Consider the following 26,841-nt stretch of genomic DNA (forward strand, 5'->3'; position numbering starts at 1 on the left):
AATCTACATTCTTCACTTTTTCTATCCGTCTTTAGCTTCTGGGAAACTCCTAGCCTTACTCTGCAGGATTTCGATCTCCCTGAGCAATCTCGCCGCTTCTCCAGCGGCCTTACACCGCTTACCGCAATTACGAAAACACCCACAAAATTTCTTCTTGTTATTGTTCATCACAACCACTCTTGCTTGCAACAAACTTACTTTACGCTCAAGCAGTTCTACTTCTCCAAACCACACTTCTCGTTCTGCAGCAGGTACCTTTCCATCTTTCTCCGTTTCTGATACGACCATCTCTTGCCGGAAATCGTTCCTAAGATCCTTAAGATGTTTCATCTCCTTCTCTAACTCGTCGAGGTTCTTTCGGAATCTGGCAGTGTCTATGCCGGCAAAACATAGACAGCCGCATAATATCGAGGCAGTTTCTCCGACAAAAGCACCCAAAACATCACCCACAATTTCCATGGCAGATGCTTAATAAAGTTCAGTAGGTAAGAACATGAGAAAATGATGCTTTGGATTCAAGAAATCTCAGCCAAACTATACAAATACGTATCTAGAGTCGCCATATCTTCACCTAAACCACGGGAATAGAAATTCGTGCAGAAGAAACAAACCGCTCTAATCAACTTGACTAAGCCATTTGCCGTTTTCCATTTGAAGTTTGACTATTCATGCAATCCGTTTTGTCATTTTTGGACCAAGGGCTTTACCATATGCCACTTGTTCAGGCTGCATGAGATTTCTTTTTCTTGGATGTTCAAGTTCATTAATGGAGAAGGATTCACCTTTGAACCGGAATCTCTATAGAGTATGAGTGGACTATTCTTTTTTCAATTTGACTAGAAGGTACCTGAAGTTGAAGTTTCTTACCTTCTTGTGTTGTATGTGATAAATTTTGTAGGCCCAACTTAGTCCGTCAATAGCATTATTTTTGTTGTGCTAACTTAATCATAAATTACTAGGTGTTGAATTTTATTACAAAATGTGACTATATTAGGGCTGGAATACCCCAGTATGGACTATGGAGGTGATCTTAGGTCTGCACCGGTTTAGTTCAGTTTGGTTAGTATGATCAATTATTTATTCTTTAAAAACTTAAACGCAAAATTTGGTCAGATTCAGTAAATTTCTAGTTCAAAGGTTTTTGACATTTAGATGGAAAAACCATGCTTTTTTCTTTGGAATAAGGAAGGTATGCCACCACGCGTCGACGACTAAGTAATCTCCCCTTAAATGCAGATTTGATACGACATGAGGTGATATGGTACTAAATTTTGTTTTCCTTGGATGTTTCAAGTTGAATTATGAGCAACTCTGACCCAGAAACTAGATTAATATACGAGTCAACATGGACCTTTCTTTTCTGATTTTGACAAAATCAGAAACCAACATAAATTTTCACCGGGAATAGAGTTCATTTGACTTTTGTGCAGACTTCGACCATGAGGACATTCTTTGACAACGAATAGTAAAGAATTCGACCATGAGGGCACTCTTTGACAACGAATAATGCAGACTTCGAAGAAGAACTGACAAGGAACCAACTAATATCCAAACCAACATAAATTTTGAGGTGAACACCATAAGCAAAATCACCCAAAACAACGAAATAGACCCAATAAGAGCTGATAAGACACAAACACAAAAATAAAATAGTCACTAGGATATACTCCCAAAAATCCTCACCAAGGGGGCACTCATAAAAAATACTAAAACTAAAAAACAAAATCGTGGCAATCCATGAGAAGAGGAAGGAGGAGGGGTTGTAAAACGGGAGAAAGGTTGCCACGTGCTTTAGTTGAAGCAAGGGGCCGACGACTCTGAATGTAGGATTTTGGAATGGAAAGGAGAACAATGGCTGCGAGGGTTTTTTTTTTATCTATGCATTACATTGCAAGCAGCTAACAGACTACTGCTACAAGCAAGGAGATGAAACCGATGAACTGTTTCTGGAACTTATTCTAGGACTTGCTCACCACCTTTGTATGCGTCCTCACATCTTCATGCCAACAAACAAGAGCATTTTCGATTACGTTAAGAGAATCCAACAGAAAATACATTTACTATACAGCAACTTGTGCACATTAATATCATTGCCATTATAAAAGAAAATGGATGGTTGGGTTCATAGATGAAAACTACGTACACTCGAAAATTAAAAAAAAAAAACTACAAGAATGATCTTATCTGCACGATCTTGCCATTTAAGACTTCTCCAACAGTTTAAATCTCCTCTGATCTCTTTAATAGTCACTGCAGCATGGGCTGCGAAGGGAAGCTTCAACACCCCGGGGCAGTTTCTCAGAGCATCCCCAATGAGGGGCTTTATATAGGGCTAGAAAAGTGGTAGATATAGTCCATTTTAGAGATCTGAGGAATCTTTGGGGCTCTAAAAAAAATCTCTCCCAATGAGGGACTATACATCTTTCGGGCTCTATATGGAGCTATATATTTTATTTATGAGTGATTTGATTACGTGGTAAATTTATTTTGTCTTAACTTTTCTTAACTTGATTTTTGGACGTGTTATCTTAAATTTTAATTTATGAACATTTTAACCTAAAAAAATTCAAATTCTGACCAAATTAAATTTCATCACTTATGCACTATTGTAGGCTCTCTTATCTCAATCTCATCCATTGGTTTGTTTCTATGAAATCAGACAAGATACGATTTCATTTCATAACAACCATTGAATTTGATTATCTTATCTCAATCTCATTTGTTGGTTTATTTCTCTGATTGACACATACTCCGAAAGCAAACAAGGTTTTCATTTCATAACAACCATTGGATTGGATTATCTTATCACAATTTAGTTATGTTATTTGTTTGTATATTCGGTTTAGGTTTCTAAACTACCAATGTTAAGTTTCATCACTATTTTATGAATTTTTCAATCTAGAAAATTAAACACAAAGCACTGCGTTTTTTTTCTAATCAATCACACAAAAAATAGTCGTTGTTTGTATGTGTTTTCTTAATCAAACAAACGGTTGAAAATAAAACCTTAAAATCCTAAACAATTGAATAATAACCTTAAAATCATGTTTTGGAATTAAAAATGGGGCTTACCCATTTCTAAACTAAAAAACAAACAAAAAACCAAGATTAGGCCCTCAATTTGGTGTGGGTCACCCTACTTTTTGGGGCTAGATGTAGCATAACTTTTTATTACCCAAGGATTGAAGTTGCTAGCCCATGTTGTGGATGTAGCCTCATTTTCCAGCCCATTGGGGATGAAATTTTTCTTTAGAGCTACAAATGTGATAGCCTCAAGGAGGATAAAGCCCCCATTGGGGATGCTCTCACCACTATCCTCTCTAGAGCTAGCAGTTCCGCTCCCAGAAAGTAAATGCGAGAGCCTTCTTTGAGCATACTAAATCAGGCTCTCAATGAAAGCACCAATTTGTGATAGCAAAAATGTAACGTTTTTAGTCTTGACGAATTTGTACTTGCAAAACAATAAACACATTTGATCAAGGACCAAAGCCACACACACCCACGAGGTTGGGAGGGGGTTGGTGGGTGTGGTCAATGAATCTCCGATGCCTACGTCACTATCTCCGAAAAAGAGTGTTTAGCGCGTGTACGCGTAGTCAAAAGTTACCATAATATGGTGGAGATGAGGTATTTAGAGGGAGACAGTCAGCCATGGTAGGGTTCTGCCCTACACATGGCGGCTTTCCATTGGTAAAGGTAAATCATATGTAGGAATGGATGAGGAAAGAATAATCTCGAAGATATTAATTAGAAGATAATATCTTGGGATCATCAGGTAAGTATCCTTTATTTGTTTATGATGAGAATTCCTTACTTGTTTGAGTTGATCGTCAATCAGGAATGCATTGAAGATAATATTTTGTGATTAATTCTCTTCTTATGCCTTTGATTTTTCCATGCTAAGAGCAGAGCACTTTGATGATGTCGTAGTCAGCCGCTTAAGCCTCTAGGGATTTTTGAACTGCAAGTGGGAATATTTGTGGGCCCAACCTATTAAATTAGGGCAATCTTTTCTTCTTCGGAAAAAAATCCACGTGTCGTCTCCAAGATTTTGGAATTATTTTTTGATCCATGAATAACCATTTTTTTGTAATTATTTTTAGTTTTTTTAGACGAAACAATATCGGTTTATTTTATATATATATATATATATATATTAATAATTGATACAAACTTTAACTAGGTAATTCTAGATAATGTTAATAGGTCCTCAATCCAAAGAAACTTCAACAAAACATAAAATGCCAACTTGGACTAGTTGCCACCGTATTGGTGGATTTGAGGGCCAAACATGCCCAGGAATAGGCAAAGGAAATCATCCTTACTCAAACTTAGAAGACATAGATGACACTCTAAAACCTAATGAACTCCATTCTCAATATAAGAGTCAAACACATCATATTTTGGAACTTGAGAAATTCTACGCACAAAAACTACAATATAACAAACATGAGGACACCTTCTGACAACGAATAGTGCTCTGAAGAGGAATTAACAAGGAACCAACTAGTGTCCAAACCAACATGAATCTTGTGCTCAACACCATTAGCGAAACCACTAGAAACAACGAAGTAAACCATGAGGAGTTGATAACATGTGACACAAAATTAAAATAATTACTAGAATATACTCACAAATATCCTCACTAAGGAGGCACTTATAAACAAAAAATACTAAAGCTGAAAACAAAATTGCCCAATCCATGAGAAGAAGAATGAGGAGGACTAGGAAAACGAGATAAGAAACGCTACCATTGGCCCCAAGTCGAAACAAGGGACTAGCAACTATGGAGTTTTTTGATATAGGGTTTTGGTATGGAAAGGAAAGATCGTCTTAGGTTTTTTTTTAATGAGTAGTTCAACCACATTATTTAGTTTTTAATTTTCGTTGTCGTGTAATAAGATAAAAGTGAAAACATAGGAGAAATGAGGGAAATAAGGGAAATAAGGGAAATAAAATTCGAAAGAAGAATGGTCAGAGAAATTAGAAGAAATGTATAAGAAAAGAGATAAAATAGAAAACTAAAAATCAAAAACTATTTTAATTTATTTTTGCTAACTATGTTAAGTTATATTCACTTTCAAGATTTTGTTTTCATCACTTCTTGTTTGTTTCTTTCCTTCATTTCTTCCATTACCCTTTTTCATTCTTCATTTTCCTCGTATACTCATATCTTAAGCATAAAAAGTGAAAAAAAAATTGATTACCAAACGTGCCATTTGTCTTTCAGACCAACTAATTAGCTTAAGCCAACTTCTCTAGTATCATGCTGATAATAACCTTCAAATTCCTCAAGGGTTTGTTTGTTGTACTGAATAGGCTTGCCTTTGGTCTTATTTAAGGCTCACATTTTAAATGGCTCAGAATAAGACCTGCTAGCAAAGGTGTAATGCTAATTAATCTAGTTCTTAATTAACTTCATATGTGGTTTAGGTTAAGACTGGAGTTAAATAGCCTAATCTTAGTCTTAGTCTGGTCAATTAAACACCACCTAAAATTTCTTAATCTATGCGTGTTGGACAAGAGTAAAGCCATATGTGAATTAGGCTAGCCGGTAGAATAGTGCGTGTGCTCCTTTTGCAGTAAAGTTCAAATTCTCGATACTCATATATTTAAAGTAATTTAAAATATTTTCTTGTCAACAAAACAAACATGTAACATAATTTTTTTTCCTTGGAAAAAAAACGCACACACTTTATTTATCATCTCAAAAAGTACAAACTAGCAAGTCCACACCAGTATTACAGAACAAGTTTACCAGCCAAAGTCGGCGTCTTAAATAGTGAAATCCTACCAGCAGGCAACGGTGTTGTTGTCTATGTATTACATTACAAGCAATAACAGACTGCTGCTACAAACAAGGAGATGAAACCCGTGAACTGTTTCTGGGACTTATGCATCCTCCCATCTTCATGCCTACAAACAAGAACATTTTGGATTACGTAAAGAATCCAACAGAAAATACATTTACTATACAGCAATTTGTGCACATGAATATCATTGCTATTGTAAAAGAAAATGGATGGTTGGATTCATAGATGAAAACTACATGAACTCGTAAATGAAAAAAACCTACAAGAGATGAGGCTATGAGACAATTTCTTTACCTATTTAATCCTCCACCGGCTACACTGCGGTGTCTGCGCACGCTTGGAATCGTTGCTGAAGACTGATCTTATCTGCACGATTTTGCCATTTAAGACCTGTCCACCAGCTTAAATCTCCTCTGATCTCTTTAATAGTCAATGCATCAGGGGCTGTGAAGGGAAGCTTCACCACCCTGGGGCAGTTGCTCACCACAATCCTCTCTAGAGCTGACAGTTCCGCTCCCCTCGAACAGATAGTACTTAAGCTTTCCATATCCCTGACTTCTATGGTTTTCAACTTTGGAATCTTTTCATAGAAATCTCTTGCGATAACCTGCTTCATCCTCCTGCAGTCACTCACCTTGATTTCTTCGAGGTTTGAAACCAGTCGAAGTAAAGAAAAAGATATGAGGTTCTTTAGAAGTCGACATCCCTCCACCTTGATGGTCTTTAAGTTTCCAAGGGATCTTCTGGGGACTATATTGTCCAACAAGGTTGCTAAGTTATCCAGATGACTCAGAGTTAAGTGCTCCAAATTTGGCAATGTGCTCCGAATTGTTTTTTCGCCGACTAACAATGTGGTTATGCAGTCACAATTTGATATGGTGAGCGACTTCAAATTTGACAAGCCACACACACTCCTGTTAGTAATTATATCAGATAAACTACTTATACCTCCACATGTGAACAGCTCCAGGGCACTTGCTGTGCACAATAGCCCCTCCAAGCCTCGTTGCAGGAGGTCAACCCCTCGAAGGATGACTCTTTTCTCATGCTGAGTCGGTAGATAGATTGAATTTGGACCAATCTGTATGGTGTACTCCTTCAACCTTCCAAACCATGGACCGGCAGAGTCTAAGGCAACGCAATCAACTCTGTTTAGCCTTATGTGAACAACAGAAAGTCGCCGCAAGGATAATAACTCATCAAATGCTGCTCCTCTTCCTGCATTACGCTTCACATCCCAGTTATAACCACTGAAAGACATGTCTAAGACTTCAAGACTAATTAATCCCAACATGCTTCCATATGCAATGACTTGTAAAAAGCGAGTGTGTGACAAATTGAGATCTCTCAGATGAATCAGCTTTCCCATGTCTTTCGGAAGCTTTCTTATTCGAGTTCCATAGAGATCGAGCACTTGAAGTTTGTAAAGAGCTCCGAGTGGGGGTAGGATTTCTAGAGCACGACAGTCTCTTAAGAGAAGAGTATTTAGCTCCCCTAGCTGAAGAATAGAAGAAGGCAGGGAAGTTATTAGAGTGCTACTTAAATTCAAGAATCTTAGCACTCTATGTTCTCGAAAGAAACCATCAGGGATTCTATTAAAAGGATTACAATGCAGGAACAACACAGTTAGGTCGGATCCCCCAAGCAATTGAGCTGGCAAACTCTTGATGGAATTGCTCATAAACGAAGCTCTTCTGACCGATTTTTTCAGCTTTAGCATTCCTTGCACTGGGCTGCTGAAAAACCCTGTTTTTTTCTTATTTGAGGATATCCAAATGGCAACCTCCCTCAATATACTGTGCATCTTTACGGTGCCAATGCCTTCACCCTGTTCTAACATGCAACAATCCTTCAAATATTCAAGTTTAGCATGCCCATCATTGATGGACTCCTCTAAAGTTTGACGTTCCCCAATAATTCCATCAGATAACCATAACAATATTAGTTCCCTTATCTGAATTGAGAAATTTTCCGGGAACAGTGAACAAGATAAGAAGCACGACTTATAAATCTTACTTGGCAGTGCATTGTAGCTCAATTGCAACCGCAGATACACCTTGTCCAAGCTCCCGAAGTGTGGATCGGAAAGCTTCAGTTGGCGGAGTGCATTCCTCCATAGCTGTATCATTGTTTTGTCTCTCATGGACTTCCCCATAGTCTCGATAGCCAGAGGCAAACCACCACATTCCCTCGCAATTTCTTTAGCTAGAGGATTTATGTCTTCTAACTCCACCACATTTCCTGCATTCTGAGCAAATAAACTCCAGGACTCTTCTTCAGTAAGAAGTTCCATCTTTAGTGCTTTATCGGTCATCATTTCCCTGCACACATCAAGATTTCGCGTTGTCAAAACGATCTTACAATTTGCTTGGCCATCGCCTTGTGGTATCCCCACGCTGTGCAAATCAATTTTCTCCCAAACGTCATCCAGAATGAACAGGAACCTGTAATATATAAACATCATTGAGCTTTGCCATCATGAATTAGGAAACCAAATTCTGTAACTAAATTACTTTGCCATCATGAATTAGGAAACCAAATTCTGTAACTAAATTAACAGGAACATGATACTAAAGTGAAATATAATCAAGACCAGAAATGAAGTTAACATTAACCTTACCTCTTTCCGGACTTCAATACTTGCTGCAGTTTGCTAGCTCTACGTTCGATGCTCTCTTCTGCATTCAGTGCTAAATTCAACCTCTCAGCAATTCGTGATTGAACCTTTTTCATATCCAGGTCATTTGACACAGGGACCCAAATGACCATATCAAATAACTCCCTGCCAGAAGATTCAAGCTGATTATTCAAGGTTTTCACTAGCGTAGTCTTCCCAGAACCGCCCATTCCATAAACAGAAATCCTTGTGATCTCTTTAACAGCCAAAAGTACCATAAGCTGCTTCAGGATCTCTGGTGCTTTCTGACCAACAAGAGATGGTGCCAGAATATGCTCAACCGCTATATCACTTGGCTTCCTATCTTCCATAGGTGGAAGATTGCATGACTCCTCAGTAAGTTTTCTCACCTCATCACGCTTCTTTGCTGCAGCTTTGCTAAGTTGGTACTTGCGGCGCATGTTAGAGTCAAGCATACACCCCAGGCCACAGGGAGCATCAATGGGATCTGCCTCCAAAAGTAGCCTGGATTCATGTTCAATCTCTTCCACCTCACGTTCAATCTTCTCCACCCTTTCAAGCCAATCCATAACTTGCCAAGGGGGGTGCTTCCCTTCTAATCTTGATAAATTGACCTCTTCCATTTTTCCATACTTGCAGCGAGAGAGCTTCTGCCGCTCATGCCTCAAAGTTTGGATGTTTTTCTGGAACTTTCTCAGGGTGGAAAGCAGCGACAACGTGAAGTTGCCGACACACCTACTAACTTCAATGATAGCACCCACGATTTCTTGCATGGTTTCACAATACTAGTACTTGGTTTTGTTTTTTTCTTTGGTTTTTCGGGGTTCCAAAGGGACGAAAGGACAATAGAGGGCGGGTAGATACACTATTGGAGTTTTGGGAGTAAATACTGTATTGGAGTTATGGGAGCTCAGTAGTTGGTTTGAGATTAGGATATAATCGTTGTCAAGCTGATGGCTTTATAGCCAGTTTTTCTTTGGCCGTAATCTATTAGAGTCTCAGAAACCTAGAATAAGCAACACAAAGAGAAATGAAAATCATCGAGGGACGATAGGAAGCAAGGAAAGAGAAGGACAAACGAACAAGAAAAAACTTGTTTTCTATGACATCTGATATAAAGTTCAAACTGAGGAAAGTGTGATTAAACTTCCTGCTCGACTTTATTCTTCTTAGTTTACAACAATGTGAACCATGTCCTTGTTTTACCCGGCTCCCCAATATTCAAACAAGGACAAGTCGAGTATGTATGCCAGGTTCCTACGGCAACAGACAAATATGTTCTCCATCTCCTAGTGGAAATCATGAAATTTGTCCATATTACTTCCCGTCCATACTGTGGGAGATGTGGAATGGTGTCCCGAGACTACGACAGAATCATCAGCAGTGCATATAAATCGTAAAAGTAAGTAACCATAAGCCAAAATTTTCCAGGTTTCTTGGATGACCGAGCCATCATATTTCTGGTTGTTGAAATGATTGTAGCTACACAGCACCAAAGAGACACTAGTGTAAGGACATGCATTTCTTGGACCTGTCTCATGCAAAACAAGGATTAGATGTAGTTCAATGAGTGCATAGTTGCTCAGGGGTGGTGAAAATCTCCACCATAACTAATTTCCGTTAGATCAGTTTAAATTCCAAGACTTGTGTAGCATATAGATTAAATCATACTCATCTAATGACTACATGTTGGTGAGCAAAAATGCACTCTAGAACAATTGGTCCTGATTAAGTTTCTTCTTTGAAATGGGGTTTTAAGTGTTTTTACTATGAAAGGAATTCTTAGGGGCTTATTAATAACCATAGGTTCAAGTTCAACCCTAATATAAACTCCGAAGTCCACAACTCATTTATCAGCAAACTACTTTTACCACTTAGTTGAAACCTGAATTATGTCCTAAGTGTCAAGAATGAATCCCGCATTGAGGGGAGGAAAGACCTTGCATGGGTTTATAAGAGGTTGGGCTACTCCCCATATTGCCAATTGGTTTTATGGTGGAACCTCAACTTTCTTCATGGTATCAGAGCAGGTTGTCCCACATGTCAAGTTAAACGGCCACACGCGCTCCACGTCACCCCGTTGTGTTGTCAACATGTTAGGCTTGAAAATTCGCCACAAGTGAGGGGGCATGTTAAGAATGAGTCCCACATTGATGGGAGGAATGACCTTGCATGGGCTTATAAGAGGTTGGGTTACTCCCCATGGTGCCAATTGTTTTTATGGTGGAACCTCAACTTTCTTCACTAAGAACCCTCCCATTTTTTGTTGGAGGAGGATTCTGTCCCATTTTTTATAGAGATAATAAGACAAAAAGCAATGTGTGAGAGGAAAGGAGGGAAGGGGATGAGAATAGGAGGGGAGAAAATCCTACTCCTTTTTGTTAGATTTACTACTGCAACTACCAAGGACACCCAACTACAAATAAATACACCGAACAAACATGATTTTTGTTAATATTTTTAAGGTTTGAGATTTTCTAGTATGCACCAAATATATAGTTGTACACCTAGGCATCCTTAACCGTTGGATAATTTTTTTATGAGTGGAACATTTGATAATCATTTCATTTTTTATCTTTATTTTTTTATTACAAACAATAATTTAACTTGTAGGATGAGGGAGGGTTTGAACCAGGATGCAATAGGTTGAAGAGGAAAACCCTAACCACCATACCAATTCACCACTTGCTTCAGTTTCATTTTTTAGTTCACTTTTTGGTCATTTGTTGGAAAATGAAAACTAAAAATCGTTGCCAAACAAGTTTTCATTTCTTTTTCTACAAGTGAAAAGCAAAAACAAAATAATTATCAAACGGACCATAAATCTTTGACTGCACATTAAACCATATATTAATCCGATATATACAATACACGATAGAACAAAAATAGAATTCATTATGAGCCCTATAGAATGTTAAAAATTTGCAAATTAGAACAATACAAAGCAAAAGAAGATAATACAGCTGAACCGGGTCAGTCAACAATGACTTGAAACCGGGATAGCCATAGTCATACCAGAGAACATGTGCAGAAATGTAAAGTAACATCAGCAGCTAGCAGTTTGGATCATGGATGGACCCATTTTGTTCGGAGGGGGTGTAAATGGGGAGATAATATTATTCGTGCTCAAGTTCGAAACCTCATGCTTAAGACCGGCTTCGATAATAATTCAAGTTCGAGCTCGGCTTAACTCATTTGTAAACTAAACATGAGCTTTTGATTGGCTTTTCTCTACTCATTCTTTAAACAAGCTCAAGCTTATGTTTAGTTCGACTTAATTTTCATAAAAAATTAATAAATAGATTAGTAACAAAGTGTTGGTATTAATATTGCAAGTGTATGAGCACAAAATAATAAGATAACTACTTAAAAATGATTGCATATTAAACGTGAGCTCTTGATTGGCTTTTCTCAGCTCATTCTTTAAATAAGTTCAAGCTTAAGTTTAGTTGGACTTAAGTTTCATCAAATTCTAATAAAATTATCATAATACCAAGCTGCTGATATTAGTATTGCAAGGATATGTGCATAAATAATAAGTTGAATTGCATATCCAACAAAAGTATATACGAGTTAGTGGCTTGTAGCTTACTTGGTTAAGAGCATTCGTTTTTGCATCTGAGGTTTCATGTTCGAATCCCCCTTCCCGTAGTTTAAATGTATCTAGTGTAGATTATCCTATCGTTTGTTATAAAAAAAAACAGATAAAAAGATACGAGTTGTTCATGAGTTTTGTGAGCCGAATGTACCAACATACCCAAGCTTAAGCTGTTGAAGATGTGCCCTAAAGGCTAATCAAGAGATAAGATTTTATAGGCATTTCACATATTAAATTAATTAGTTTGATCTAAGAGCAAAGGTTATTGTCATCTCATTAAATGTTATACGCTTAAATAATAAGTCTAAGGAATATGTAATAGAGAGGATAGATTCACGAGACTTTTCTTTCTCATGCACATATTCTAAATGTTCCTAATTATAGGATTGTCAATTGGGCATTGATAATCCGGTAAGATTATTACATACCACGTCTTCTCTCTTCAGAGAGCGATTGATCTCGAGTCATTGGAGTAAATGATAATAAGGTAAGTATGTAGGTGTTTAATAGAGAGTGATTTCACTGAACACGATCAAACAGAAGTTCTTGTACTCATGTGATATGAGGACTCACTAATTAGGATAACGCAAAATTGTCCTTTGACTTGAGACACCACAGTTGTCTTGTTGATATATCTTTGGTCAATCGATGATGCGTCACAAGCCTAGGGTTTGCTTAGGGCATTGTTGGGATACTGATTTATCCACAAAGGCATGTGAATGTACAACAAGAGATCTCTAACCTTCAACTATTGAACAAGAATATTCTATGATATGATTCAAGCGTCTCTGGCCATATCACATGAATATGATTTAGGAAGTGTATTCCAAATCAGATTCACAAGAATCATAAATAAGAAAATCACATTGAATAGTAGATATGAATAAACTATCAACCAAACAATCACATGAATATGATTTAGGAAGTGTATTCCAAATCAGATTCATGAGAATCATAAATAAGAAAATCACATTGAATAGTAGATATGAATAAATTATCAACCAAACAATGTGATCAAGAGTATTGATTTAGAGAATGACCGTATTGCATTGGAATTTCAACTCAACAGGTTCTCAGCTTCTTATGCTTATTTGGGGTAGTCATGACATACTACTAGGTGTCATTCATGACTTGTGGAAGTTCTAAAGATTAGAAATCACTAATCTTCATTAAAGAGAGAATTGAAAGAAAGATAATTTTCAATTCACAATCAATTAGTAAGAGTTCTAATCGCTAACTGTCTCGCTAATTAGAACCTAATAAACTGTACACTGTGTAAGGTAGAGATTGAAGAGTACAATAGAATTGAGTAAGTACAATTAAATGATTTAATTGTTTATTTCTAGGATTAATTAATAAGTTCATCAATCAAACGAATAGGTTCATATTAGACCTTGAGTTAGTTTGGACATTGAACCGTTAAGTTCATTAACTTAAGTTGTATGACAAACTAAAAGTTAAAAGGCATAAAGGCCCAATGGCCGACTATAGAAAGAGGGGGTTAGGTTTCTCATTTAGTCACTCAAGTTTGAGGGACTATAGAAGGGGAGTTATAACCTTAGCCTCACTATAGGGTTTTGTTAGGCAGAATTGTGAAACATTTCTCTCTCATTTTCTCTGTACAAGGTCGGCTTCTAGGAGAAGATTCACTAGCATCAATCTTCCTTCTAGGTTACTTATCTCCTCTTCTCATCACTCATTAGTAAGGAGAAATTAGAGGTTCCCTCACTTGGAAACTTTGGAGATTCTATTCATCATGAATCCATGGAGAAAGAAGTAAAGGAATGTAAGCTCTCTCTTGGACAATTAGCATTTGCGTATGCAAAGAGAAATCTACAAACGTATAATGGATTTTCAACTCTTTCTTGTAAATTTGAGTTGAGTCATTGTTTACCACACTACTAGGCCTTGAATTTTACGGTTAAAAATTATTTTGAGTGCATATGAACATGCTTCTTGATAGGGATTTTACCACCTGCCAAAGTAGGTATAAAATCACACAAAATACTTGCAAGAAAACAAGGTTGTTGTAGTATAAACGGCTCATGCAAGGTTGTTTTCCATTGGTATTATTTAAAACAATTTATGAAAAACCCTGATCCTAGTTAGTTATCTGAAAGTAAAGATTGGAAAATGTTGATTTCGAATTTAAAAGTATTAAAAAAAGTTTAATAAAAGTAATTTAGGGAAAGCAACTAATAACCAATTAAAAAGGAAACAAAACAAAGAGAAAAGATTTTGAGAAACAAATTTGGAAAAGCACTAGGGTTCCGCCGTTACCCTAACAATCCTACGCAGTTCTTCTAATTCCTTATGAATTACACATGCATATTTTGAAGGTTAGGTTTTCCTAAAGTATGCCCTATTTGGAACCCCCAATATAGAACATATATCTAACATGCAACCCATCTGTTGCGTCCCGATCGAATGTAAACATGCAAGACTCATTAAGTTTTGTGAAAACCTTTGCAAAAACCATATAACTCCTAAGATGTGTTATCCATCCTAAGTAGTTACACATGTTAACCACAAGAAGCCTTAGTTTATTTTAGGGACAGCCTTCCACCAAAATTGCATCAAATTACTTTTCTAAATATCCTAATGTTCGTGAATCACTAAGATAAATAGATAGTTTAAAGCACAGTGATTAACAATCCAAAACTTGCATGCATAAATTCATAAGAAAATTAAAGAGACTACATATTCTTACTAAGGATCATGGCCTCACCCTAGCAAAAATAATTAGTTACGCATATTCATAATTAAAATCAACATAATTGTATTAAACTAGAAAATGAATGAAAACACCTGAAAGTATAAGTCTTGAAATCTCTAAGCTCTAGCCAAAATCTTCTCTCAAAAGTTGCATACATTCTACCCAAAAAAAAAACTCTAGGTTTGCCAAAAGGCTTATTTATACAACTCTAATTAAAATCATCCTAGTAAAAGGTCTTAGAATAAAACTAGGAAACCTAAAAACTTGAAATAAACTAGGAAACATAATCCTAAATTAACTTGATAAATTCGCCTAGAAATCTGCACAGCCACGTTTTAGACCCAAATCAGCTTCAAAACTGGCCCAAAATTGCTAAATTTAAAGTTTGAACTATTCTGAACATTTCTCCAGAAGGCCACGAACCCATCTGAGGTCATCTTGGGCTCAAAAAATGCAATTTAAGCCCAGAATTGTCACTTTCCAACAATGCGTACTACTCCTTTATTTAATTGCCAAAAAATAACCGCTTGGTAGAAAAATCCCAAATTTTGACACATGAACATCCTCCAATTTGAATCACTCCAAAATTCGTCTATTTAATCATGTTTTGCTTCAGATGAAGTTGAATGTCCTATATTGAAAATATAAAGCAAAATATCAAAATTCTACCAAAATAATTACCAAATTATACTAAGATTAGAATAAAATATATAATATAATATTGACTCATCACTTCTGCCTTTTAATTGTTAATAACTCTATTTATGATGTTCAAATGATCTTAATTTTGTCAAATTTTCCCTTCAAAAGCTCAACTCATTTTTTCCAACGATCCTAATATTTTGTTCAAGCTCAACTCGTTCAACTTAAGGACTGAGCTTGAACGAGCTAAACATGAGTCGGCTCAAATTGTTCGAGCAAATTTACAACCCTATTATGTTACTGACTAGATTGTTGATTGCTTTACATGCATAGGTCGTGTCAACCTCTATTCCAGAAGTAGGCGGAAACAAGTATTGGAATTATTAGATAATTTGTTTCGTTTTCTCCCATATGGCATTTGTATTTGCTTTTATTACCCCTTTGCTTTTTTCATGGGACCAATATACATTAATTTGCTATCATATTTGGCTTATCATGAATACCTCCAGGAAGTATTGTTATATTTTTGATGATTTATATGTGGATATTTAACGATGAAATAAATAAATTTTTTTATTGACGAAGATGAATATAACCGTTAATATATAGGAAATTTATTACTCGGTAGATATGATTATGGATAATCCTCGATGGTTAATTTGAGGTTATGGATATGGTTAGTTTTCTTGGTTATGAGGATGGATATAGCATTTTTGTCTCTAAACCGAATCATTGTCATCCCTAGTGATTAGGGATTGCATCCAAAGTCTCCCTAAACAAAAAGAAAACTAATGAAAAAAGTTTTAAAAACTTTGAGTTTAACGATAAATACAAAATAAAAGGAAAAAATGAATAGTACAAGATTGACTTTTAGTCCAAAAATATGATTTTTCGTTAAAATGAACAATATTGTGAGCTTTTCATTAAAATTTCCTAAACAAAATTACATTGCCCAAAAGTGTGCATACTATGTGAAAGGAAAAGATAAAAATAAATACCATCTATGAGTTTTGCAATAAAAGGTCCTAATTTCCTTTTCTGTTTTCAATATGTCGGGTGCAAGTATAAATACTCTTAATCAAGACTGATGCAGTTGGTAGTCAAAGGTTCAAACAATGACAAATAGGAAAACTAGCAATGAGGCAATTACAAATTTTTACAAATTACAATTGCTTGAAAATAAATATATATAAGAATCAAATGTTCCTGCAATTTCACTCCAACAACCAAAAGCCCATAGAGAGAGAGAGAGAGGAAGAGTCATTTTCCATGTAGAAGCCCAGTTCTGTCAAACACTCTCTTTCTCACAGTCCAAGCTCTTTGAAACAAGAACCTCATGTGGAGGCAAAGCCAAGCAAACACCAAACCAAACATTGAATACGTTAATATATTGTATTACATATATATATATATATATATATATAATCTATATATAATTAAATTTGAAACCTCGAATGAAAAAGTGAACACTCATTGAATGCTTTATTATTTTGTTATCTTTTATAATTATAATTATAATTTTGTTTTCTCTCATCTCCCTCAACTTCCCTCCTTCAAAACAAAGCCAAACCCCCAAAACCAGAAAAGCAAACACGACCAGTCCCATGTCTCTGTCTCTTTAACAACCCTCTCCTCATATATTTCTCAACATGTATAATAATACTATAGCCCAAAAACTAAGCAAGGTTAGGTAACAGATAGCTACCTTAACACCCCCTCCCCCCCATCAAAACCCTTCCTTTTACACGACATTGCTTCTTGCAATTCTACTCTGTCCTTGTTTGCCTGATCAGACTGGAATTTGCCATTTCTCACCCAAAAATTACAACATTTTGGGTGTGTATGTATTAGTTTTGTCGGTGTCCTGAGCAAAACAACAAAAATGCAGCTTCACATATCACCCAGCCTGAGGCATGTCACAGTGTTTCCGGGGAAAGGAGTTAGGGAGTTCATCAAGGTGAAAGTCGGGTCGAGGCGGCTTTCATACCGGATGCTCTTCTACTCCATTCTGTTCTTCACTTTTCTTCTCAGGTTTGTGTTTGTGATGACTGTTGTGGATACCATTGACGGAGAAAGCAAGTGCTCTTCAATAGGTATGTGCATGTACATTCAAACCTAATATTATTCTAGCAACTTTGGTTTCAGGGTTTCCGATTACCAACCTAAATAATTTATTAGCGATTTCGTGTTTAAATGTGCAGTTCATATTTAGAATTTAATAACATACCATGTCGAAATTAAATACAATCTTGTAGATAAGAAAATAATTCCTATACAAAAGGTAAAGAACAAAGTACATAGTTAAGATATACATGGGAGACTTATCATGGGGTGTTCAATGTACTTGGTTATTATCTAGGTTTCATATACAAGGATGTCATTTTCTGTCTTGAAAAAATCAATTGCAGGCAAATAATAATACAATAATAAACTTTGGTGATTGACAATTGGCTTGTTTAATTTATTAAGTCTTTGGCAACAAACAATGATCTGCTAGGGAAAAATTATTCGGATAACAAAGATTCTAATCACTATATCAACAAGAGGAACTTATAACATTTAACTTTTTATTTTCTTTTAGAGATATTTGGAGTATTAGTTTTTTAATTTTAGTTTAATTGGAGCTTCGGTTTCTAAAATTAAAAGTTATGAGTATTGGTTCTTAAACTAGTTAAAGCCTAAATCAATAGTCTTTTAAGTAACTACGTTACAATTTTAGTAAAAAAGAAAAGAAAAGGATTAACGTAGAAAATAAGAGATCAAAATTCTAACGAAATTATCCGGAAAAAAAATCATTACTTAAAGATGTCACAAGTGTCAAGCTCCAATTAGTATAAAGTTTCAAGAACAAAGCTACAATTTTCTCTTTCTTTTGGTCATGTGCTACCCAATCTACTGAACTATGCCAAATTAATTAAAAGTAGGGAGTTTTACTTATAGAAACAAAAATACAAAATACATTTTATGGAACTCCACTAGTTTTGAATTATTTCCAGGAGATAAAATCTCAAACCTCAACAAATCTAACCAAAAAAATAAGCAAATCAAAATATTAAAATTTCATGACATCACCTATCACATAGATATTGCTTCTCTCTAAAATAATAATAAAATAAAAAATAAAATAAAAACTAGTGTTTCTCGAAAATATAGTCCTATAATTTGTATATACGAGTAATTGTACCTTAAAAGTATCTGAAATTATTTTAAATGGTACTGTTATATGCAAAGGCTCAAAGCTCCATTCAGGATATGATAAATGTGCTGCTTGCAACTGTTGTCTCCGCAGCATAATAATCTATCCCAACACTGATTTTCATTTTTTTAACCCATAAATTCCGAGCCATCGGATGAATAGCAGAAGACAGCAACCTGCACTCCCTTTTATTTTATTTTATTTTATTTTGTTTATAATTAGGTATATCCTCAGTAATTTTCTCATTAAGTTTGTTGAACAACTGAAAATTTCATATGATCTTGATTGTCAAGTATATACGTGGATTGACAGACATAAATCATATTTTCTTTATATACAAAAATTAATATAATCTCTTATTATATTTATTTATTGTTAAATAAATGTTTAAAGCTAACTTGGTTGATCGACGTAGGCTTGCTCCTCTTATTTTAATTTTTCTCCTCTTATTTAATTTTTCTTAAAATTAACAAATTCTTATTTGTTTTGAAGTGTCTTTTCTCTGTATTTTAATACAATAATAATGATTTGAAGCCATCCCACTCTGGCTGTAGGCTTGATCTTTTAAAAATGTTAATTTTCTTCATCATTTCACTTTTTTTTTAATATTATTAACTAGTTAGTACTTAAACGGTCGTGTACAATTTTTTTAATCAAATACATTAATTGAATAAGAGATCTTTCATTTACAAGTGAAGAACAACATCAATAGATTATAGTATTAAGTGGTAATTAAACACATTATTTTTTATATTTATTTTGTAAGTCATAATTATTGTTTTAATGATTAGGTTGCTTGGGGAAAAGACTAGGACCAAAGATTTTGGGAAGAACAGAATCAAGGGTAATTTCGTAATCCCAACTTCTGGTTGAAGAGATATTGTTTAATTACTTGATTTTATTTTTGTCTGTAACAATGTAATTAATTTCTGAAAGGTCCCAGAAGTAATATACCAAATATTAGAAGAACCCATCGGCAAGCATGAATTACAAGGAAGATCTGATATTCCTCAAACCTTAGACGAATTTATGGTTGAAATAAAGGACGGAAAATCAGACGCAACGACCTTTGCTGTCAAGCTCCGAGAAATGGTACTTCTTTTCTCAATATTTTAATTTTCCGAAAAGTAATCAATAACACATTTATGTAATCGGCAATAAAAATCCGATAACTCTAGGGTCACCAAATTTCGACCAAATGATGTCTCATGTACTTAGTGCAAGAGTATCTTGAGTTAATAAGACAGTGCAAAATTTTCAGGTCACACTTCTTGAGCAAAGAACCCGAAATGCCAAAATCCAAGAGTACTTGTACCGGCATGTAGCGTCAAGCAGCATACCTAAACAGCTTCACTGCCTAGCCCTGAGGTTGGCCAACGAGCACGCCTCCAATGCAGCTGCTCGCCTGCAGCTCCCTTCTGCTGAACTCGTCCCTGCCCTCGTCGACAACTCCTACTACCACTTTGTCCTTGCTTCCGACAATGTGCTTGCCGCCTCCGTTGTTGCCACGTCCCTTGTCCGCAACTCATTGCGCCCTCACAAAGTTGTCCTCCACATTATCACAGACAGGAAGACATATTACCCGATGCAAGCGTGGTTTTCTCTGCATTCGTTGTCACCTGCCATAATTGAGGTCAAGGCGTTGCACCATTTCGATTGGTTTACAAAGGGGAAGGTGCCAGTTTTGGAAGCAATGGAGAAAGACCAAAGGGTGAGGTCGCAGTTTAGAGGCGGGTCATCGGCCATTGTGAAGAATAATACTGAGAAGCCTAATGTTATTGCAGCAAAGCTGCAAGCACTTAGTCCCAAGTACAACTCACTGATGAATCATATCAGAATACATCTACCCGAGGTACCATGTTAACTATGGTTTAGTAGTGTTTAACGACAGCTTATAATGCTTCTATAAGCTTATTTTGCCTACAATTTGTGCTAATCTACACTAAATTTGGATGCAGTTGTTTCCTGGTCTTGATAAGATAGTGTTCTTGGACGACGACATAGTAGTTCAAACTGATCTTTCACCACTATGGGATATCGAAATGAACGGAAAGGTCAATGGAGCAGTTGAGACATGCAACGGAGAAGATAACTTTGTGATGTCAAAGCGGTATAGGAGTTATCTGAACTTCTCTCATCCTTTGATATCAAAGAATTTCGACCCCAATGCATGTGCCTGGGCTTATGGCATGAACATCTTCGACCTAGATGCTTGGAGAAAAACCAACATAAGCTTTACGTACCACCATTGGCTTGAACAGGTGAGAGAAGTTTCAACTTTATAGCTTTCAAATTTTCGCAAGAAGAATTTATCGAGATAATGCGTTACCATCTTCTAAATCATCCCATTTTATGATTCGTATCTTTATGCAGAACTTGAAATCAGACCTGAGCCTTTGGCAGCTAGGAACGTTGCCCCCCGGCCTAATAGCATTCCACGGTCATGTCCAAGTTATTGATCCGTTCTGGCACATGTTGGGACTGGGATATCAGGAAAACACAAGTTCTGCTGATGTAAAGAGTGCTGGTGTCATCCATTACAACGGGAGAGCAAAGCCCTGGCTAGAAATTGCATTTCCAAAACTTCGGCCATTTTGGGCGAAATATGTCGATTTCTCAGATAAATTCATCAAGAGCTGTCATATCATGGCAACGTAAGTTGGGTTTTCAGAGGAATATGTCGAAAACGTTGATGATAAAGAGTGTATTGTATATGAGGCAAAGGAAAATGAGAGAAAGTTCTTCCCCAATTCATGGCGTTCAATACTTCTTAATGCAAGATGAAAAAACAGCACCGGGCATCTGATCAGCAGGACTCTCTTCCCTCAGTGCACATTCCTTCACCTATCACTCTGTATTCCTCTTTCCTTTTTCCCCTTACGCTGTGATTAGAACTTCCGGTAGCTTTGTTTAACGACAAGATGTTAGATGTAGAACATGCAATAAAATGCAAGACAACGTACTTCTAAGGCTCAATGAGAACTGCGACCTGACAAATGATAGGATACACGAGACAACGAGAGGGAAATTTGACAGTCCATAAGACAATATGTCGGATTTCTTGACAACATCGAGAGATCAGATCCTTATAACTACATCGAACTATGAATTGCTTGACTACGTAAAACAAGCTCTTTAAAAGAAAAGCATGGTCGAAGGGAGGAGAGCGTCATGATTCGGTCTTACCTTGTAAGCAACAAAAAACGTGACGCGAGCTCAGCACACAGACACACAAGTGAGTAAGCTTACTCAGACAATTCAACAAACACCTTCTACACCTTCAAAACTTATCAATCGGAGATTATACAATACAGTCATTCGAGAAAACTTACTTCTTTCCGGTCACATTCGACACCAAATCCCTGAAAAACTTCACTGATTTCGTCACGGGCGAATTAATGGCCATCAGATTATACAAAACGTTCTCAACTTCACCGATTGAAGGCCGCGATTTAAACGTCGAAACCATCTTCAATTCCCCTCCTTCTTCTTCAACAAAAACGGCCCATTTCTCACCACTCACAACCCCATCTCTCACGCACTTGAAAACCACTCCACTCCTGCTGCTCAAAAGCCCCTTCACCTCCAAACCCATGAACGAAAAAATCACCTCAAACGAATCCACGAACCCGCCGAGCTCGCCCAACTCCGCCTCCTCCTCGAACGCCCACCTGGGGTTGAAAATCACCACCGGCCTCGGGAACAGCAAATCAGTAACCGTTTTTATAACCGCCAGCTGGGTTCCCTCTGGCGCCAAAAACACCGCCACGTCAGCAGAATTCAAATTTCCGGTATCACCGTTGGCGATGGAGGAAATGTCCGAATGCTCAACCGGGCTCGAAGGGGAATCCCCAAAGGCTTTCACTGCGGCTTCTGCGAAGGCAGCGTTTGACCATATGATCAAGACGTTGACTTTGGAGGATCTTCGTTTGATGGGAAGGTCTTGGAAGAGCTGGAGGGCGAGGTTGGAGAGGGATTCCGGGGAGTCGTCGGCGACGGGGATTTCGAGTCGGAATCGGGGTTGTTTAGGCTTCTTGAGCTTGGTGGTGAGGCGGAGGTTGTTGAGGGGCTTGGAGAGGGTGACGGAGAGGCAGGTCTTGGCCTGTTGGATGGCGGCTTCTTTGGAGGTTGGTGGGGTGGGGGAGGAGGATAAGGAGGAGCAGAGTGGGGATAGGGGGGTAATTTTGGGTTTGTGGTGGAGGGTTGAGGGGAAGAAGATGTGAGAGTTTTGGTGGTGTTTGGGAAATGGGAATGGGTGGGTTGGTAGTGGTGGGTTTGGGGTTTGGATGGTTTGTGTGTGGATTTTGAGAAGGTGGGAAGCCATTTGCGTTTTGACAGAGTAGGGGAAGAAAGCTGAAAGAGAAATAGGTACTTTGCCAGAAGCACTTCAAGATAAGGTTGTCAAAGCACTTCCACCTTTTGTAACTTTTTTACTTTTTTCTGCGATAGTTTGTTAATTCACCTTTCTAGTAATATGATTTCTAATTCCTAGTTTTCTCGGAGAACTTCGATGTAACTGAATGCCAAATCAACGGTATTTCGTATCAATTATACATTATTATGTCAAAGTTACATGATAACGTGTAATCAATTTGTGATGCTACCATCGTCGCACCACCAGTGAAAGTAGCTCTTCATTTGGAGACGAACAATGCAACTCTTATCTACATAGGAGCTCTGCTAGTGGGCATACAGACTTCGAAAATTGGGATGGAGTCGTCCGAAGAGAAGCCCATCTTTTGAGAGCAAGTTGCATGAAATAGATTCAGCACCACGAACTATCACGTGGTGCCCCAATTTCTGTATTATTGGACCAAGATGCCACAATAGCAATGAATCCGTTCCATATAGGTCCTCATCCAATGCCTGAGTCGATGCATAACATCATGAGCATCCTAATTTATACTGTGCTTGGTGCTGGAAAATTATACAAGGTAAACCCATTTTGCAGATCCGCACAACTATAATACCTAAAAATTGGTAACGAGAAGTTGCCAGAATAACTTATTAGTTCATACGATTTACATGTAAATATTACCAGCATAATACATAAAAAGTACCCAGGTTTCGTTTTGCAATTGCAGTTGCAAATACAGTCAAGTCACCCACCAAATTCAGTTAGTAGACAGTTAAACAAAAGTACACGACCAATGACATGATAATACACTAGTTTGGGACAATGTTATCCCAAATCACCCCAATCAATTTTAGACGTTACCGACTTAAGCAACCGGTGGGCGGAGTACATGATCCTGCGAAGTATCCACCGCGGCAGGTGGCATGAACTGCCACATGGCAACCCCAGGGTAGCCAATGAAAGGCACCATCTTGTTTCCGCAAGCTTGGCCTTGAGCAGTAAATGCAGCAGGAATTGCAGGAGGGGGAGGTAAAAAGCCGGGCTGGACATTCATGGATTTAAGTTGCTGTTCCAACTTCTCTTTCTCCAATTTCAGCCTCAGTTTCTCATCGCGAAGTTCATTCTTCTCTGCCTGCACAAGGGAAAAAAAGGTTTTGCACATTGTCACATCAGCAGTTTTTTTTATGTAAGCCGGTAAGTCCTATCAACTGATAACACAAAGGCTTACCTTCAATTCCTTGATCTTCTCCTGGAGGCCTGAATGTGTGTCCTTCAACTTTTGGGCTTCACCACGTAATTGATTCACCATTCGTACAGCATCAACCAAAATAGCAGCCTTGTCCGTCTTGGGGGGCCTTCCAGGCTCCAAAATAGAGCCCAATTCCACAAACCTATTATTGGTACGTGTCAAGCGATAAGACAAGGCTGCCCCAAAAGAGAGGGGACAGAAGGGGAGACAAATAAACGGCGGAGAAGAAAAGAGAGTACTTGTCATTTAGCCTATCCCTTCGCAACTTCTCCCTGCATGCCTTGGAGCTTGTTCCACTGCATGATTCAGTTCTGACCCTGCGAGGAGAAAAATGCAACAGACAGAGGAAGACAGCTGGAATAAGATGAATTTGAAATGAACTTACTAGCTTTGATCAACTCACTTGTAATACTAAAATGTAACTTCCAGGCAGTGATTTTCAAGACATGATAATTTGTCAAGATATGACATGAGGTGTTTTAACACGAAATTGAAAGAAATCTATCATCAGCGATTGAAAAACCGTTCATCGATGATCCAGACAACACTAACAAATAAGCATGCTTATTAGTGATTGAAGAGCTGATTACAAGATTTCGTATAGAATCCTCGACAAAGGCTGCTGTAACACAAATCTATAATCTCTTCTACAGCAGCACAGGCATTCAAAAAAAGGGTCAAACGTGAGAAGGTATAAAGCGCAGAACAGAGTCAATGAGAACATATTTTTTTGAGGCGGTTACACATTCTGATTTCTTTGATGAGAAAAAGTCAAAGTTTGTACCTCTTTTTTGAGCCAGATTCCTTAAGTCCCTCTGCATCCCCCAGTGACCCATCAAGTTCAACACTACAAAATAGATAAAGTCGCCATAGAATAATAAATGAGCAACCATAAACACGACCCAAACTAAAAATGAATGAACAATACAAACCCTTGCATAGGACAAAGTAAACATTACGCAATAGAAAAAAGATCATGATACAAACATTCAAAACATTTCTGAACTCTATCACCTCCAACTGACCAAAAAGTACATACAATTAAACCAAACCTTTCTGAGCTCATCAACATAATAGATGCTCAAATAACGAATCCACAATGTAAACCAAGCCTCTGAAGCCTTCTGTAAACAGTCGTTCAAAAAATGGTCCAGCAGTACATGTAAAGGTCATTGCTTAACTATAACTGTAAAACCTTTATACGGAAATGCAAGAATATACACGTATATGTGTACCACTTGTCATCAGGAACCCTCACTGCAAAAAGAACTCAATGTTACCCCTAAAGCACAAATCCCCACCGCTGAAGTCATCTTCGTCTCTCGGTAGAAAATAACCGAGGACCCCCACAACTCCAACCAACACTAGTACTCAGCAAATGTAATCCGCTAAAGTTACAATTCATAGAAAAAAATTTCAAGTGATCGAAACAAACTGACATGTTATCTCTCTCACAGTAACTTCCAAGAAAACTTCCAGTTAGTGGACAAGTACTGTTCGTCCCACAAATGTCTCGCTCAAATCCTATAGCACAAGCAGTTGGTCAGTAAAGCTAGAGATCCCTAAATTGTTGGAGAAGTCACTTCTTTGTTCTTACAAAAGCTGCTTTTTCCTTCTATTCAGCCAAACACCCTAAAAATGTGGCTGTATCGGTTAAATTCCATATTTTTTTCCCACCAACAAAGAACACAGTACAATCTCAAGTCATTCAATCAGTAACCAGCTTGAATCTAAGCCTCTCTCTACACACATTTCCCAGTCCTAACCAGACCCAATTAACCAAACACTCAAAACCACAAGCAAAACCCCAAACAACAGATTGGGAATAAGACAAAAAAAAAAGTATCTTGAAATTAGCAAATTCCAGCCACTCAGTCCCAACCCATGAACCAAAAAGGACCCAATTGTTCAGAGATTATCCAGAAACCCAAAAAATAAAAGCAGAATTGAAAACCCAAAAAAATACCCTAATTCGTCTCAGTCAGATTAATTGCACAAAGCAGGAATTAATCAATGATTAGTAAAAAAATTACAATTGATTAATAAAAAATTACAGAAAAAATGAAAGTACCTGACACTGGACGAACCGGCGATGGGCTGAACTGGCCAAGCGAAGTTCCCTCCCAGGACAGGAGTATCGTCAATGAGCCCATAATCGAAGAGCCAGTTGGTGTTTTCCGGGGAGACCATCTTTGGAGGCTGCCGGAAAAAAAAATGTTGGTTTTCCGGCTGTGGACTAGTCTACCCTCGAAACGAAAACCGGGGGCGGAGAAGAATCTGTGTGCTGATGATGATGATGTGGGGATTGATGGCACAGCACAGGTGGAGTGGGTTGTGTGCTGGGTGTGTGTTTCGCCTTCGTCATTGAACCAGCATCTCACGCTTCGTGCTGGGTGCTGGGTTTGGGCCTAGATAATAATGTCATGAGCTTGGGCTTGGGCTTATTTCATCATGCTTTTATTATTGTGTGTAAAATGAAGCGAAGTTTGCAACCCTAGCTAGGGCCGCAAAGTCCTCCATGCACACATACAGATGAGTGAATTCCTTTAGAAGCTAGAGCAAAGAATTCCTCTGAAGATAGAGCAAAGTTCTGTTCAAATCCCTCCTTGTAGACAAGTTCGAATCCCTCCTC

General features: G+C 37.5%; 4 protein-coding genes across 5 annotated transcripts; 1 reads left to right on the top strand and 3 right to left on the bottom strand.

Moving 5' to 3' along the window:
• Positions 1-5,895: 5,895 nt before the first annotated feature.
• LOC137741667 (disease resistance protein At4g27190-like) lies at positions 5,896-9,224 on the bottom strand. Its single transcript, XM_068481365.2, has 2 exons — positions 8,434-9,224; positions 5,896-8,257 (listed from the first exon to the last, which is right to left on the bottom strand). Exons 1-2 carry the CDS (start codon positions 9,222-9,224, stop codon positions 6,127-6,129), a joined length of 2,922 nt encoding a protein of 973 aa, XP_068337466.2. The 3' UTR covers positions 5,896-6,126.
• Positions 9,225-17,071: 7,847 nt separating this feature from the next.
• Positions 17,072-21,579, top strand: LOC137741963 (putative galacturonosyltransferase 12). The gene is made up of 6 exons (XM_068481669.2): positions 17,072-17,500; positions 19,395-19,447; positions 19,540-19,695; positions 19,865-20,455; positions 20,562-20,864; positions 20,977-21,579. Exons 1-6 carry the CDS (start codon positions 17,290-17,292, stop codon positions 21,259-21,261), a joined length of 1,599 nt encoding a protein of 532 aa, XP_068337770.2. The 5' UTR covers positions 17,072-17,289; the 3' UTR covers positions 21,262-21,579.
• Positions 19,672-22,990, bottom strand: LOC137741964 (plant/protein (DUF1995)). 2 transcript variants are annotated; one of them, XM_088679727.1, is made up of 2 exons: positions 21,936-22,989; positions 19,672-21,789 (listed from the first exon to the last, which is right to left on the bottom strand). In XM_088679727.1, exons 1-2 carry the CDS (start codon positions 22,925-22,927, stop codon positions 21,786-21,788), a joined length of 996 nt encoding a protein of 331 aa, XP_088535853.1. In that variant the 5' UTR covers positions 22,928-22,989; the 3' UTR covers positions 19,672-21,785. The 2 variants fall into 2 exon arrangements, with proteins under 2 accessions (XP_088535853.1, XP_068337771.2); XM_068481670.2 differs by having other exon boundaries at positions 21,410-21,485; positions 21,936-22,990.
• A 604-nt stretch (positions 22,991-23,594) lies between these two features.
• LOC137741965 (transcription factor ILR3) lies at positions 23,595-26,600 on the bottom strand. The gene is made up of 5 exons (XM_068481671.2): positions 26,281-26,600; positions 24,994-25,056; positions 24,449-24,526; positions 24,189-24,351; positions 23,595-24,092 (listed from the first exon to the last, which is right to left on the bottom strand). The coding sequence occupies exons 1-5, from the start codon at positions 26,397-26,399 to the stop codon at positions 23,826-23,828; spliced, it is 690 nt and encodes a 229-aa protein (XP_068337772.1). The 5' UTR covers positions 26,400-26,600; the 3' UTR covers positions 23,595-23,825.
• Between the last annotated feature and the right edge of the window lie 241 nt (positions 26,601-26,841).

This window comes from Pyrus communis, chromosome 11, assembly GCF_041283825.1.
Source record: "Pyrus communis isolate YQ-2024b chromosome 11, ASM4128382v1, whole genome shotgun sequence".
Classification (NCBI taxonomy): domain Eukaryota; kingdom Viridiplantae; phylum Streptophyta; class Magnoliopsida; order Rosales; family Rosaceae; genus Pyrus; species Pyrus communis.

Coding starts and splice junctions, on each gene's coding strand:
- LOC137741667 (XM_068481365.2), bottom strand. CDS start 9,224: ATGCAAGAAATCGTGGGTGCTATCATTGAAGTTAGTAGGTGTGTCGGC. Junction 8,258..8,433: donor GTATTGAAGTCCGGAAAGAG/GTAAGGTTAATG, acceptor TATATATTACAG/GTTCCTGTTCATTCTGGATG.
- LOC137741963 (XM_068481669.2), top strand. CDS start 17,290: ATGCAGCTTCACATATCACCCAGCCTGAGGCATGTCACAGTGTTTCCG. Junction 17,501..19,394: donor AAGCAAGTGCTCTTCAATAG/GTATGTGCATGT, acceptor TTTAATGATTAG/GTTGCTTGGGGAAAAGACTA. Junction 19,448..19,539: donor TGGGAAGAACAGAATCAAGG/GTAATTTCGTAA, acceptor AATTTCTGAAAG/GTCCCAGAAGTAATATACCA.
- LOC137741964 (XM_068481670.2), bottom strand. CDS start 22,927: ATGGCTTCCCACCTTCTCAAAATCCACACACAAACCATCCAAACCCCA. Junction 21,486..21,935: donor TCGAATGTGACCGGAAAGAA/GTAAGTTTTCTC, acceptor TTCTAATCACAG/CGTAAGGGGAAAAAGGAAAG.
- LOC137741965 (XM_068481671.2), bottom strand. CDS start 26,399: ATGGTCTCCCCGGAAAACACCAACTGGCTCTTCGATTATGGGCTCATT. Junction 24,352..24,448: donor AGGGATAGGCTAAATGACAA/GTACTCTCTTTT, acceptor TACCAATAATAG/GTTTGTGGAATTGGGCTCTA. Junction 24,093..24,188: donor AGAAGATCAAGGAATTGAAG/GTAAGCCTTTGT, acceptor TCCCTTGTGCAG/GCAGAGAAGAATGAACTTCG.